The sequence below is a fragment of the Hippocampus comes genome, unplaced genomic scaffold, assembly GCF_001891065.2.
Source record: "Hippocampus comes isolate QL1 unplaced genomic scaffold, H_comes_QL1_v1.1 scaffold570, whole genome shotgun sequence".
NCBI classification, from domain to species: domain Eukaryota; kingdom Metazoa; phylum Chordata; class Actinopteri; order Syngnathiformes; family Syngnathidae; genus Hippocampus; species Hippocampus comes.
The window spans coordinates 43,752-57,361 of record NW_017805000.1 but is presented as its reverse complement, the minus strand read 5'-3'; the positions used below and the strand labels follow the sequence as shown (position 1 = coordinate 57,361).

The following is a 13,610-nucleotide window of genomic DNA, read 5'->3' as shown; positions in this document are numbered from 1 at the left end:
TAATGTTGGTCATGAAGGAAATACGTACTACAGGAGTGAGAGCGAGCTATGTCGCCGCCTCTCGCCTGCGAGACCAACCTCTGGGAAAAAGACAACCTTATGGGAAAAAAGAAATGCTATTTGTTGCTAGGCTAGCTACTTAGCTTCGCAAAAACGTACCACACGTTGGCTAACGTGGTCCAAATGCAAGACTACAACAGGGCGTTCCAGTAGTTTATAGAATTATTTCGGATAGCCGGGTCAAATGGTAAGCTGGTTCATCGGTCGGTCGATGTGTTTTACGCGGCTAGCTCGTGCTAACCCGTTTGTTACCCTCCGTATTGTAGCGACGCGGCTAGGTTAGCTTTTCGGCTAACTGATAACGTCCAAACATTGAACGTGTGATTCATATTGACATTCTTCCAGTGTAGTAACTACCAACAATTTGGAAGGAGTGGAGTGTATACAATGTCAATATATTTTTGTGGCCACGGAATACACAGGAGTTCGGTAATCGTTCAGTTTAGCTTGTTAGCGAGATAGGAAGTTAATGTTACTCGAATTTAAAAAGAAATCTCCTAGTTAACGGCAGTTAAACTTTGACATGCTGTGCGCCACTTTAGTTGGTGCGCAGGATTCATTGCAATCATTTTGTGTCCTGTGCAGGTTTATGAGTCTGTGCAGACATGGGCGACATGAAAACCCCGGATTTTGATGATCTTCTGGCTGCCTTTGACATCCCAGATGCCACAGGGTTGGATGCCAAAGAGCCCATCCAGGAGGGGAATGATGAGGGGCATCTAAAACACTCGGGAGTATCCGTCAATGACAGTTTACTGAGTAATCAAACAATCCCTGTTGTGGATATTCCTGCTGTGAGTGTGATTGTAAAAAACACGCATCACCATGAGCCATTGGAGGGTTTTGGAAATGGGCTCCACTCAGAATCAGTTTTGCCAAATGGATTTAATGGACAGAGATCTGGCGAGACGGCAAACAATGTATTCAGTAAGTCTTTTATCTCTGCTCTGAATGGGGAATTTTCAAGTGAATTTCTTGGAAAGGCACCTATTCAACACAAACCTGATGCAACGCCGCTTTTTTCCCAATCACAAGTTCACTCAAGTCCTATTTCCAGTCCTGAGCATGAAGACAGTCTAATAAGGAGACAAAATGTGCATTCCAAGCAAGAGAGATCATGTTTCCCCGAAGATTCCAATTTGATGGAACCCTCAGCAGCAGACAAGCTACAAAAGACGGAACTTAGTATTTTCAATGAGCTTCGGGAGGACATTGAGTCGTCCGGGAGAAGAAATGAGGAGCCACCTGACACCAGTGTCAGTAATAAAATGACAAGAGCACACAGTGGCCTTCCTCGTCTATGCAGTAACAAGACCTTAAGTGAGACTACCTGCAATTTGGGAACCTCTGTGGATGGCCCTGACTCGTTTTCACAAATCAAGCCTTACGCTTCTAAACTACCATCTTGCCTTGAGGCCCTAGTGGCTCTCAATGCTAGAAAGGAACCCAGCGAGCAAACAAGGAGTCCCAGAGAGTCTCAAGCAATGAACAGCGACTGCATGAAATACAGCCCCAAGGTGCCCATATCCCCTCGCAGTCCCATGAGCCCACTGGAAGCGGTGAAGCGACTCATGAAGCCACCCGACAGCCCAGTGAGCATCTGTAGTGACAGCAGCGGCAAGGCCGGAGGCTCGCCCCCTGTCATACCCAAAGTCCGAATAAAGACCATCAAAACCACCACTGGGCAGGTGAAGCGCACCGTTACCAGCGTGCTGCCTGATTCCGAAACAGATGACGTCCACTCAGCCTACGAGTCTTCTCCATCCCAGAGTTTGTTGAGTGAGGATGGAGCGTATTCACCAAAAGTCTTGCACAGCAAATCGGAAGAAACCCCCAGGACTCCGACAGTGTTCCAGAATTTACCCGTCCGAAGATCAGCTGCACCTCGGGCACATAGGCCAAAGAGAATATCTTCTAGTAAAGGACATCCAGGAAGCTCTAGCTTCCTACCCAAAGCAGCACACCTTGCCAGTTTGAACCTCGTCCCTCACAGCGTCGCCGCCTCGGTGACCGCCCACTCCGCCTCTCATCAATCCAGCCAGCACACGCTTTCCTCAACTGTGTGTAGCACCGTCCCATTGGTGCATCAGATCAAAACGTGGCCACAAACATCCGTCCCTAACACAGCAGCTAGCACCCTCAACCGTCTTCTGAACAACGCCAACCCCGTGCCGACATACGTGCCCGACCTGAATCCACCACCCGACAGCGACATCCGCCTCCCCGCGCGAGGCTACCGCTGTCTCGAGTGCGGGGACTCGTTCGGGGTAGAGCGTAGCCTTGCGTTCCATTACAGCCGGAGGAGCGTCCACATCGAGGTGGGATGCACGCGCTGCGCCAAGACCATGGTGTTCTTCAACAAGTGTGCCCTGCTAGCGCACGCCAGGGAGCACAAGAAAAACGGAGCGGTGATGCAGTGCACGCAGCTCCACATGAAACCCATCGCCGAGGCGAACATGTTCGTGCCTCTCAGTTCAGAGCCACTCAAAACGGACTCTCGCGCCACACCATCTCGCTCACTTAAAAGTCAGCCAGTCATGCCTCTCTATCCAGACGACGTCACCCACCACAGATTGTGGTGCTTGGAGTGCAACAAGCAAATGTCGGACCACCGAGCACTCACTGGCCATTATCAGTCTCTTTCAGACGATAAGAAAGGATTGGTGGGTAGACTCTTTTTTGCAGTATGATAAGTTAAGGCTAATGAATCCCATGTAATTGATTGAGGATCAACAAATTAAGCACATTTTCAGACAGGATTGTTTGTTTATTTAGCTGGGATGGATTCGATTTACTGATCATTAATTTTGTCAATTATGTGGGAAATATTGTTGAGTAATGGTGTCTTGACCTAATTGAGGCAAAGTGGAGAGGTGCTCTTGGTTTTGTCTCATCTTGACTGAGGTGAAAAGAAGACAGTATGATCAGCTATGAAAAGTTAAGCTATACTTAGAGTTGTTAACTTACTAAACTTTGAATCTTTTTCACATTGACTATGACAATTTCACACAGTTCTACCAAACAAGTGTGGTGTAATGATTAGTCAGTCAAATTAGATTACAACAGTTTGGCCATGCCTAAGTATCGAAATAAATTCTCCCGAATTACCGTAAACTTACAATGGGTCCTAGCTGTATGACGGCGTTTCATTCCTACACTGGAGACAGAACCTGAATTTGTACACAAGTCTGAATATGCCATAATCCATGGTTAACCCATGTTAACACAGGAATAAAGTCATGATTACGGTAAATGAAAAAAAAAAAAAACAAAACATTCCAGGCCACATTAAAAAAAAAAAAATAACAAACAAGAAAAACACTAAGTGCGCTTTAACGGCGTGTTTTCCTCTGCCATTTTCTTTAGCCCCAGGCAAACTAATGAATTGCGGGGTGTTTGTAACCTCGAAATAGTATGTGTTAGTACCGCCGTAAAACCGCTCTGTGTATTTGCTTTTCATTCAATGAAGAGCCTCCACTCATTTATGTTCAGATTCATTTGTTTCTTCATTTACTGCCTGTTCGCGTTAGCCCCTTTTCAAATGAAATGTATTTTTACTGGACCCATCCGTACACTAAATTTTTCATATGCTCCCCCCACCGTCATCTCTTCCCAACAGATTTGCAAGCTTTGCTCCATGTTGCTACCCAACAGGTGCAGCTTGAAAGCCCACCAGCGCATTCACGCACTCAAGCCCCCTTATTGCTGCCCCGAGTGTGGCGCCGTGGGTCATTCTGCCGACATTCAGAAGCACGTCAGGGAAAACTGTCTCCACTATGCACGCAAAGCCTGGTACAAGTAAGTTAGCGTGAGCTGACTTGATTCAGATCCGGGCCATTCTAGAAATAGGAGGTTTCTTTTGAGAACGTTTTGGACCAAAATCAAGTGCTATTTGGAGCTGCTGGCTCCACCCTGACCTAATTTTCACCCTGATGTTCTTTCCCTGCAGATGTCTTCACTGCGAAGTGGTTTTCAAGACCCTTCTAGGACAAAAGTCACACATTGAGGAGAAACACTGCCAGGTTCTCCACAAATGCTCCGCCTGCCCCGTGGCCTTCAAAACTTCAGTCAGCTATGAAGCTCATTTAAAGAAAAAACATAGTGCTAGCAAAATCCCTCCTCAGTAAGTTTCACCCTCATGGCCACATCACTTTTGTGTCCTTTTCCGGTTTCTCTGAACAAAAGATCTGTTTGTTTCACAGGTTCACCTTCAAATGCTCATGTGGTGACATTTTCCAGAAGAAGTGGTTACTCTTTCAGCATTTTCATCAGGACGCCAACAAGCGTCTGTGTTGCGTGTTTAAGTGTCCAGAATGCAACTCTGTCTTTTCTCAAAAGCAGCCGTTGATGCAGCATTTCAAGGTAAACCTTGATTATTTCACCCAAGTTGCTGTCTTTGTGAGTGTGAAATATGCCTGGGAGGAATGCTTTTTGGAATGGAATGCGGGTGGACATTTGAAGCCTTGAAAAATGATGAAACAAAACGGAAATGTTCATCGTTTCTGCAGTTGAAGTAAAATGAGTACATTTTGGGTGTTGCATTCAAAATCCCTGAGCAACTTACCGTTTTTGAAATCATGACTTAATTACAACTTCATTACACTAAGTTTCGTGCTATGTGACGATATGCCATGTGTTTGTATTTTCTGTTTCCACAGAGTGTACATGGAGGAGAGGCGAGACCAGAGACAGAGGTGAACAGTACACAAACTAACAATAGCGGTTTGCACCGGGAGTCCAGTCCCATCAATGTCCTGGTAAAACGCACGGAGGCTTCCCGAAAAAAGGCAGAGAAGGACAGCAACCCTCGAGTGAGGTCGTCCGGCTGGACATGTGGGGAATGTCTCCAGTGTTTCCCTGAGCGAGACCTCTACCTTTCCCACCTGAAGTCCATGCATGGAAAGGTGAGGAACTATTTACATTCATTAGCTTTCTGGAGGCACACTTTTTTTTTCTCAGCACACATACACACAAAATTGTCTCTTCCTCCTCACGTTTGATGACATTTCATTGAATAATAGATTAAATGAATTTTCCCCACAAGCTATCATGGCTCGATGAGCTTCCACGTTTGTGGATGAGAATACATGAGAACGGAAATGTTATTTTAGGTGCACAGTTGGCGTGGTCCAGGTGAAAAGCTGCAATACAGAGACTGTGTTTAAAAAAAAAAAAAAAACATTGAAATAATTTTAACCCTCTCACAAATTTAAAACACATTCTGTCAGTCTGCCTCCCCAGGCAGCCCGTGGCTCCATACATAGTTTACAGCCACCAGAGTGTGAATGTGCGTGCGCATGGCTAATGTATCCATTGTGAAGTGCTTTGAGTGTGTTGCAGAAAAGCGCCATAGAAATTCGATACATTATTATTATGACATTTATATTCATTAAGACACACTTTAAGCATTCCTTAGCGCCTCTTCTCAGTCTTGCTCGCGCAGTTCTCCGAAGAAGAAGCTCGTGTGCTTGCTTCAAGCTGTTTATTTGTCACTCCCAGTTGAAGTTTTCTGTAAAACTGACAAATCAAGAGAATTAAACATTGTAAATTTGAACTCCAAAATGTCCAACCAAGCCATATAATTTCTTATATACATTTTCAGTAGCTTAATGCTAACATATGATGTGGAATGCCATAGCAAGCTAATTGAAATTAGCATAGGTGTTACCGCACCTATGAACCACACACTTAAGCAGTATCACAAAAATACTCACAGGCTTATCATTTATCTGGTCTGTGGGGAAAACCACTATTACTGGGGGCCTTCTCTGCCTCTTCTTGCCCGCATAATATTACGCTCCATCTCTTGCGTTTGACCTCAGTGCTGCCTGGCTTGTTGTAGTACAACTCTAAATTCTGACTAGCTTTTGCTGTGCCCAAAAAAAAAATAAATAAATAAATAAAAAAAATAAAGTGATTTAGGTGGGGAACATTGTGTGATTTTTGGATTCACTTTAATGCAAGAAATTTGGATACAGTACACGTTGATAATCGATGACCTTGCTTATGTGGTTATAAAAAGTTTCAAAAGTTTCCTGTGCTTTTTTTTTTTTATGAGATGTAAAAGTAAATAATGAGCATAATTTCCCTGTTAGAGCGCTGTAAAAGCATTATCTAATCTTATTGCCCGAACACGTCACATTTACAGTATTGGGACGAGTTAATATTAACTCAAATTAACTGAAACAGATACAGTATGTGATTGTCCACAACCAATAAAGTCATTTAATGGATTTCTTCATCAGCCACAGTAGTACAAGCAGTCCAAACAAATTAATTGTTCACGTGTGACATTTTAATGTTACTCAATGTTTCCTGTCCTCAGTCAGTAAAGCGCTACCCCTGCCGGCAGTGCGAGCAGTCGTTCAACTCCACGACAAGCCTAAGAAGACACATTCGCAGTGACCACGATGGCAAGAAGAAAATTTACATTTGTTGGTAAGATCAGTGTAAAGATGACCACATTTTTCTTGGACAATGGGACCACCAAGGCGTATTCCCGGACACTGGTTGATTTGTTTGTATTTTAGAACAATTTTATCGACAAAAAAAGGGGGAAAACATTTGAGGCTTCTTTTTCCCGAAATTAGTATGACTTTAGAAGGACTTTCTTTGCTAGGGGCGTCCGTTATATTTGATCTTGTTAAGGCTAACCATCTAAATGGACTGTGTTAAGGTATTGCACAGACAGAAAGACGACATTTACCAGCAGTGTGATGATGAAGAACCACATCAGTCTGATGCATGGAATCAAAAATCCTGACCTTGGCCAAATGCCAAAAACCTCCATGCAGGAAAGCAAAAAAGTTTTGGGCAAGGTAACAACATTTCTTTCACAATAACTGTTAGTGTGAATATCACTGGTCATCCTATAGAGACCTTTTTTTGAGCGCAGGATTCTGGACCGCCCACCGCAGGCAAGGAGGAGGGTCAGGACGTGGCAATTTCCCAACAGGCTCCTTCAGCCAAGCGTCTAAAAATGCAGTTCCGCTGCTCCAAGTGCGGATTCATCACGGACGACAACATCCGGTTCCAGGAGCACATTGCGAGGCATAAAAGCACCCAAAACACTCCCCAGTGCCTTCACTGCGGACTGTGCTTCACATCGCCGCTGTCCCTCAGCAGACACCAGGTCATCGTTCACAAGGTTAGAAATCTTGCGGAGGAGGAAGAGGCGGTGGCGGTGACGGACAGTCTCAAAGAGGAGCCCTTGCAGACAGACCAGGTCTCTGATTCAAATCTCACCCAGACATCAGGACAGTGACGTCAATGTCCATACATCTCTCAAGCTGCTTTCCATCTGGAACTACCACACACTGCTCGATGCTCCACATGATCATGCTTTTTGCAGAGCCACTGCAGCACATTAAAACAAAGGTTGAAAGAAAACAGTATTTTTACACACACGCACACACACACAGTTATAGATGGCAAACTGATAAACCTGGTTTCATAGATTTTTTTATTGACCTTTGCATGCTGGTGATTATGCAATGTGCCTGCCTGCCTGTGGCACTCATATTACCGCTAAAGCTATCTCTTTTTTTTAATTTATTTTTTTTAACGAATATTTCATCCACCATAATAAGGGAGTTACGAAACTGGGATTATAGTTTTGGTACAAACCAATAACGTCATGGAGAGATAAGCTTGTGCTTTTTTTTTGTTGTTTTTTTGGTCACTTTTGTAATGGACTGCAATTTAATTGCTTAAATCTTAGTATTAATGCCACCAAATGTCTTCTGAATGGCATTCCGGGCACTCATCATGCACTATTCATTTAAAAGCAGTACTAATGACCATAGACTGATGCTAAAGCCTTGCAGAAGTTGGGTTGCGGAATAATCACGATGTTTCAGTATGTGAGCATTATATGCCTTTATTTGTTGTTTTTTTTGTTTTTTGTTTGTTTTGTTTTTGTGAAAGGTTGGAAAGGGGAAGCAGAGAAAGTTGTTGAATGTGAGGTTTAGCAGTACTCAAAATACCTCAAACTACCGTAAAATGTCTTTTGGAGGCATGTCAATTCTGTAATGTCAAGAATCAAGGTACGTGAGTCAAGATTAGACCTAGCGTATTGTGACTAGCAAAAATCTGAAAGGAGGCAAGTGAGGGATGCCTTTGCTGTGACTGTTTTGTGTTGGAAGTGTGACAGTAACTACCTCCATGGTAAATGGCAGTGATTGTTCAATGTGCAGAGGAGTCGCAGTTAATCTCAGTGCAATGCAGAATCTGTATTATCCCACAATATTAAATTTTATAAATTGATTTTGGGAACCATATTGGCCCTGTTAAGTCATATTGACTTGTGATGTAAGTGCTACATGAGTTCTTAATTTTCTACTTTCTGCATGTGGCTGCTCAGTCTGACATGCATGATTTTTCCTTTTGTGCCCACTGAAGGATTTATTTTTTTAAATACTTTTGATACCCTGTACAGTGACAACTTGTATACCAGCCATAAGAGCCTTGCTTAAGCTATGACATCTATTCAGCATGCAGTGGCCCATGTGCCTTACTGTTATGTTCACCCCGAATAAAGAATTGGTGCATTTAATTATAGTCATGTCGTGACTTTTTTTGATGGCTCACTGAGAATGAAAATGCAATTGTCATGAGCTCTATTTGACCATTATAGGAAACATGGAATATTTGATGCAGCTTTTGTACTGGCCATCCTATATTAAAACCATCCTTTCCCACTATAACTGCTTGTCTCCAGCCTGGGGGGCAGACGCAAAGACCTTTTAATTGAATAACAACTTAAGACTGAAAGGCAAATCGCCCGTACCTGCATGGGTTTTATCCGGGTACTCCGGTTTCCTCACACATTCCAAAAACATGCATGGGAGGTTCATGCAGGACTACCGTAATTGTCGCAAGGTGTGAGTGTGAGTGCCCCCCGCTTACTGCCCGAAGACAGCTGGGATAGGCTCCGGCACGTCCCGCGAGCCTTGTGAGGATAAGCGGCTCAGAAAATGGATGGATGGATGGAGAATTAATTTATATTATAGTGCACAGTGTAATTCAATTTAATTCGTTATTTTAAGAAGTTGATGGTTATTTTAACTGTGCTTTTGTACAAACTTTAACTAAATATGTTTTAAAATATCACTGAGCGGGTGTAATAAATTCGACACTATAATATTGTTCGTTATTTATTTAAGTTTTACGCCAGTAAAAAGTAATTGTATTGAATATGACGATGTGAGTAGTACGTATCTTTAATGAAATAAATAGGTTCCGTATAATTTCATTTCACCATTTAATTCAATTTGAGAAGTAATATATTCGCTTAATTCACCACAGTAATTATTTCAATTTTTTTTTTTTTGAGTGGCTTTATAGTCATTTATATTATCCAGATTTTTCGTTAGCACCCTCTAACGGTCAAATCAAAAAACGTTTTATTTAGTTATCAAATCCGGGTCATAGTTGAAATATTACACTCCACAACACTGCTTAGTGTGGCTATCTCAACCACAAAATCCCAAGCCATGCCTTTAATAGTTATGTGTGGTTATCCGTGCAGTGGTAAAACGCGGAGAGCAGAGGAATTAAAAGGTTATTTCGAACAAAACACTGACAGAAAGGTTCACATTGTGGGAGACTCACCCCTGGCCGCTGAGAAGAACGCCGTGTATGCAGGCAAGTGTTAAAGCTAGCCGTTCTAACAATCATCGGCCACAAGAATCATGTTTTACAAGTAGGTGCAAAATAATATAGCCGTTGTGTAAATAAATTTTTGTGGAAAATGATGTGAGGTCTTTGTATTCGCTGCACCGCATGATGCAGTTTATATAGCCAGCGAAACTAATGAATTGATGCTATTTTGAATGAAGTCACGGTGCGTCCTCGACAGCCACTTCATTAGGTGCCGGAATGCCCCCGCCCCCCAAAACAAAAAAAAAAGAAATACAAACAAACAAACCCTACTGATGTTTACTTTGGACCGACACTTAAAATAAGTTATCGAAAAATATTTTTAATCGTGTAAGTTTAAAAAAATGCAGTCATTTGGATCATCTCATGTAATTAAAGAGGGCAATAAAATTACTAGAATTACATATCTTGTTGAACATGAAATGTGTTTTCCACTGCACCAAAACAAACAATTTATTTTTACGATGATGATGGTTATTATTAATTATTATATTTGCGGTTAGTGTTATTATTAGTCTAGCTTTGTATTACTACATTTATGTCTTGTTTGTCTTAAAGGAGAAAGGGAGAGAGGATAGACATTCATGGAAGTGTCTTCAAAATCTAATACAAAGGCATTTGTTTGCACAAAATAAGCGTGGTTGTGTGTTGCAGATTCTCAAAAGGAAAAACAGGTCCGAGCTGCACTGAAAGCTGACGTGGAGAGGTGGGTGCTCCGGAGATAGACTTAATTTTTTTTGTTTCATTGTCTCCGGCCTTTTTAATATGTGTGCTGTTATTGTTCAGGAAAGTCAACAAGGATGACATCGTTATTTTGGATTCCTTAAACTACATTAAAGGTATTGTAGTTAATACGATAACACGCCTGGATGATAATGGCCTTAAAATGGCAACAAAAAAAAAAGACAAATGAACTTGAATCAGTTCATAAAAACTATAAATTTCCCAACCCTACACATTAGTGACCTTACCTATCAAAACCTTTCCACCTTAATACATTGCAGGCTACCGCTATGAGCTTTTTTGTCTCATTAAACATGCACAGACACCACATTGCCTGGTAAGTACATTTACACAATGCCAATTTGGAAATCAAAGAACAGTGCAAGATGATGTAAAAATTATTCTCTTAAGGTGTATTGTTTAACGTCAGATGAAGTGAGCTCAGCGTGGAACACCAGCAGAGATGCAGAGGAGCAGTACACACAGGACATGTAAACAAAGACATATGCATAAACAACATACACACGTCTCAAATGTTTTCCAAGTAGAAGCATTACAAATATATTCATATTTGTCCTGTTACCTGCAGCTTGGATGCATTAATTCTGCGGTTTGAAGCGCCAGACTCCAGAAATCGCTGGGACAGTCCACTTTTCAACATCCTCCAAGATGACGCGTTGCCATTTGAAGCCATCACTGACGCGCTCTTCAAAAGGAAAGCACCACCACCCAACCAGTCCACTCAAAGTGTAAGGCACACATTAAGAATGAGAAGAAAAAAAGGAAAGATGTTTGTCTGTGAATGAGACCTTCCTTTTTTTTTAAATTTTTGTATTTTTTTAAATTTATTTTTTATTCACAATTCCAATTCCAAATGGCATGGGTAACTGACACATCTATGAAGGCACCGTTAATGCTGAAAGATACATACAGGTTTTGGAGAAACATGTTGCTATCCAAGTATTGAATTCTTTTTATTTACAGCACTTTACAAACAGGGATGGTTGTTTTAAAGTGCTCTATAAATAGAGTTAAGATGAGTTGATTTAAACCAACTTCCCAACTTCATTGGAATTGGATTTGTACACTTATACTGTTTTTTCAATTGATATAAGTGCAGTAACATTGTGTCTCTGCAGCAACCACTCTCCTCTGCAAACTTCCTGTACGAGTTAGACAAGACCACACAGGATGTGTTAATGGTATGTTTTAGATTTTCTGCTCTCAGAATCCATGTGACGGTCTAAATTGGGGGTGACCACACACATAAGGATTAATCGCTCAGGGTAATTTTTCATAGCCACCGGAGAAAACGTTGCTGACTTTGATCATGGAGGGGCGGTGAAATACTCAAATTTGGCCCAATTGTCGCCATTTGCGAACCCCGCTCATTTACTGCTGGGGACATTCATATATTTCAACAGGAATCCAACCAATTACTGCCACTGAAGAATATTTTTTGTCACTCACTTAATTTGTAGTGTCATCGCCAATGAATGTACTTTCCTCCCTTTTTTTAGGCCATTTTCAATGCACAGAAGACAAGTGTTCCTGGAGACAGCATTTCAGTTCCAGGAGCGACAGAGAAAATATCCTTTTTCTAAACAAATCACATAAACATGTCAGGAGCTCATAAATAGTTCTTCACTTAATAGAATTTTGCTGACACATCAAGCTCCGCCTCCCTTGGTAGAGACGGTGTTGACAATTAGCTGGCTTGTCTGAAGGCACCATGATCGATTAGGAAATCGATTAAAGGATCGCAGCTAAAGCTCTCTGCACAAATAACAAGTTGAGCCGTGTATCGAGCAAATTACAATTTAGTGGTTTTGATTGGCAGCTAGAAAACACAAAATGTCGCGATTACATTTGCTTCTGCACAACAATGTTTGATTTAAAACCGAGGCCTTTCGTATATTGAATGACTTGATGTGCTTCGTGGCTGATTTTGACTGAGACTTTTCAATCGGCAATGTCATTCCTCAATCTGCAAATCCTTAACCAGATGTTAAACATCGAGCTGACCAGAACCGTCAACATGGCCGAGCTGCGTAAATTCCGGCGCCAGTTCATCAGCTACAGCAAGATGCACCCGACAGAGAACACGGGTCAGATTTCCAACATGTTTGTACAATATTTAAATAAGAGTCTCCTTTGATGGATACATGTCACCAATTAAAATAGAAGTGTTTTTAAATTGGAAACATTGACTCAGCATTATTTACGAGGAACTTTTTGTTTTGATTTGCTGCTTTGTGTTTCACTGAATTCCACAAGTTAGTCATGAACATTTGGTCCAACGAAAGCTCCCTTCAGCATGAACACAATGTCCTTAATTCTTTCCAACGGTGTGCTTGACCCGTACGCAACCTTCTGAAGCCTACGTTTTTTTTATCCCCACCCATTGTTAGGATAATATGAATGATTTATTCGCTTGTAAAGATTTGGACTTATGTAAGAAAAGAGGTTGCATGCTCACATGTTGTTAATGACCGGAATGCTTCCGCCGTCCCCCACTGGAATGAAGCGTGAGTCAGCAAACAACATACAACATGACTGCTTACGTTTGTTATAAATGCACATTCAGCAAGCAGAGGCTAAGAGCGATGACTTCAGTGTGATTCAAACAGTCTAATTCGTAATGATTGGAACAGAGTATTTGACATACAAAAAGGTGCATAATTGTGCAAGTTTTCTAATTCTTTGATCATTCATTATAGACTGATATTAATAATAAGCATTGTATGTTAGAGAACGACCGCTACGTTTCGATTAGACCAGGGGTCCCCAACCTTTTTTGCCCCACGGACCGGTTTATGTCAGACAATATTTTCAGGGACCGGCATTTAAGGTGTGGCGGAAATAATACAACAAAATAAGATGGTATGAGCTGCATGAAAACTGTGGCGTTTTCGAAATATAATAATAAACACAAAGAGCGTCTAATCTGGCCGCAACACTCCGATCGCGACGGCAATGTTTAATGCCTTCAAAATACAATACAACGCAAATTCAAAGTGCATGAAAATGACGACTCACCACAGCACCGAGCTTGATTTTCTGCAACCAAACGGTCCCATCTCGGGGTAATAGGAGACAATGACACCTCAAGTGTGTGGTTTATGTCCAGTCTACTTCGTAATTTTGTTTTCGTCGCCGTTGCTGCA

The 13,610-nt window shown here is 41.8% G+C and overlaps 2 protein-coding genes across 2 annotated transcripts; both read left to right on the top strand.

The window, feature by feature from the left end:
* Positions 1-8,619, top strand: znf592 (zinc finger protein 592). The gene is made up of 9 exons (XM_019895579.1): positions 1-247; positions 646-2,723; positions 3,680-3,858; positions 4,010-4,183; positions 4,263-4,422; positions 4,719-4,964; positions 6,386-6,498; positions 6,737-6,878; positions 6,956-8,619. Exons 2-9 carry the CDS (start codon positions 666-668, stop codon positions 7,322-7,324), a joined length of 3,441 nt encoding a protein of 1,146 aa, XP_019751138.1. The 5' UTR covers positions 1-247; positions 646-665; the 3' UTR covers positions 7,325-8,619.
* Positions 8,620-9,474: 855 nt separating this feature from the next.
* On the top strand, positions 9,475-12,647 carry kti12 (KTI12 chromatin associated homolog). The gene is made up of 9 exons (XM_019895558.1): positions 9,475-9,705; positions 10,375-10,426; positions 10,507-10,559; positions 10,725-10,780; positions 10,855-10,934; positions 11,033-11,192; positions 11,583-11,645; positions 11,964-12,032; positions 12,458-12,647. The coding sequence occupies exons 1-9, from the start codon at positions 9,555-9,557 to the stop codon at positions 12,599-12,601; spliced, it is 828 nt and encodes a 275-aa protein (XP_019751117.1). The 5' UTR covers positions 9,475-9,554; the 3' UTR covers positions 12,602-12,647.
* Positions 12,648-13,610: the final 963 nt, after the last annotated feature.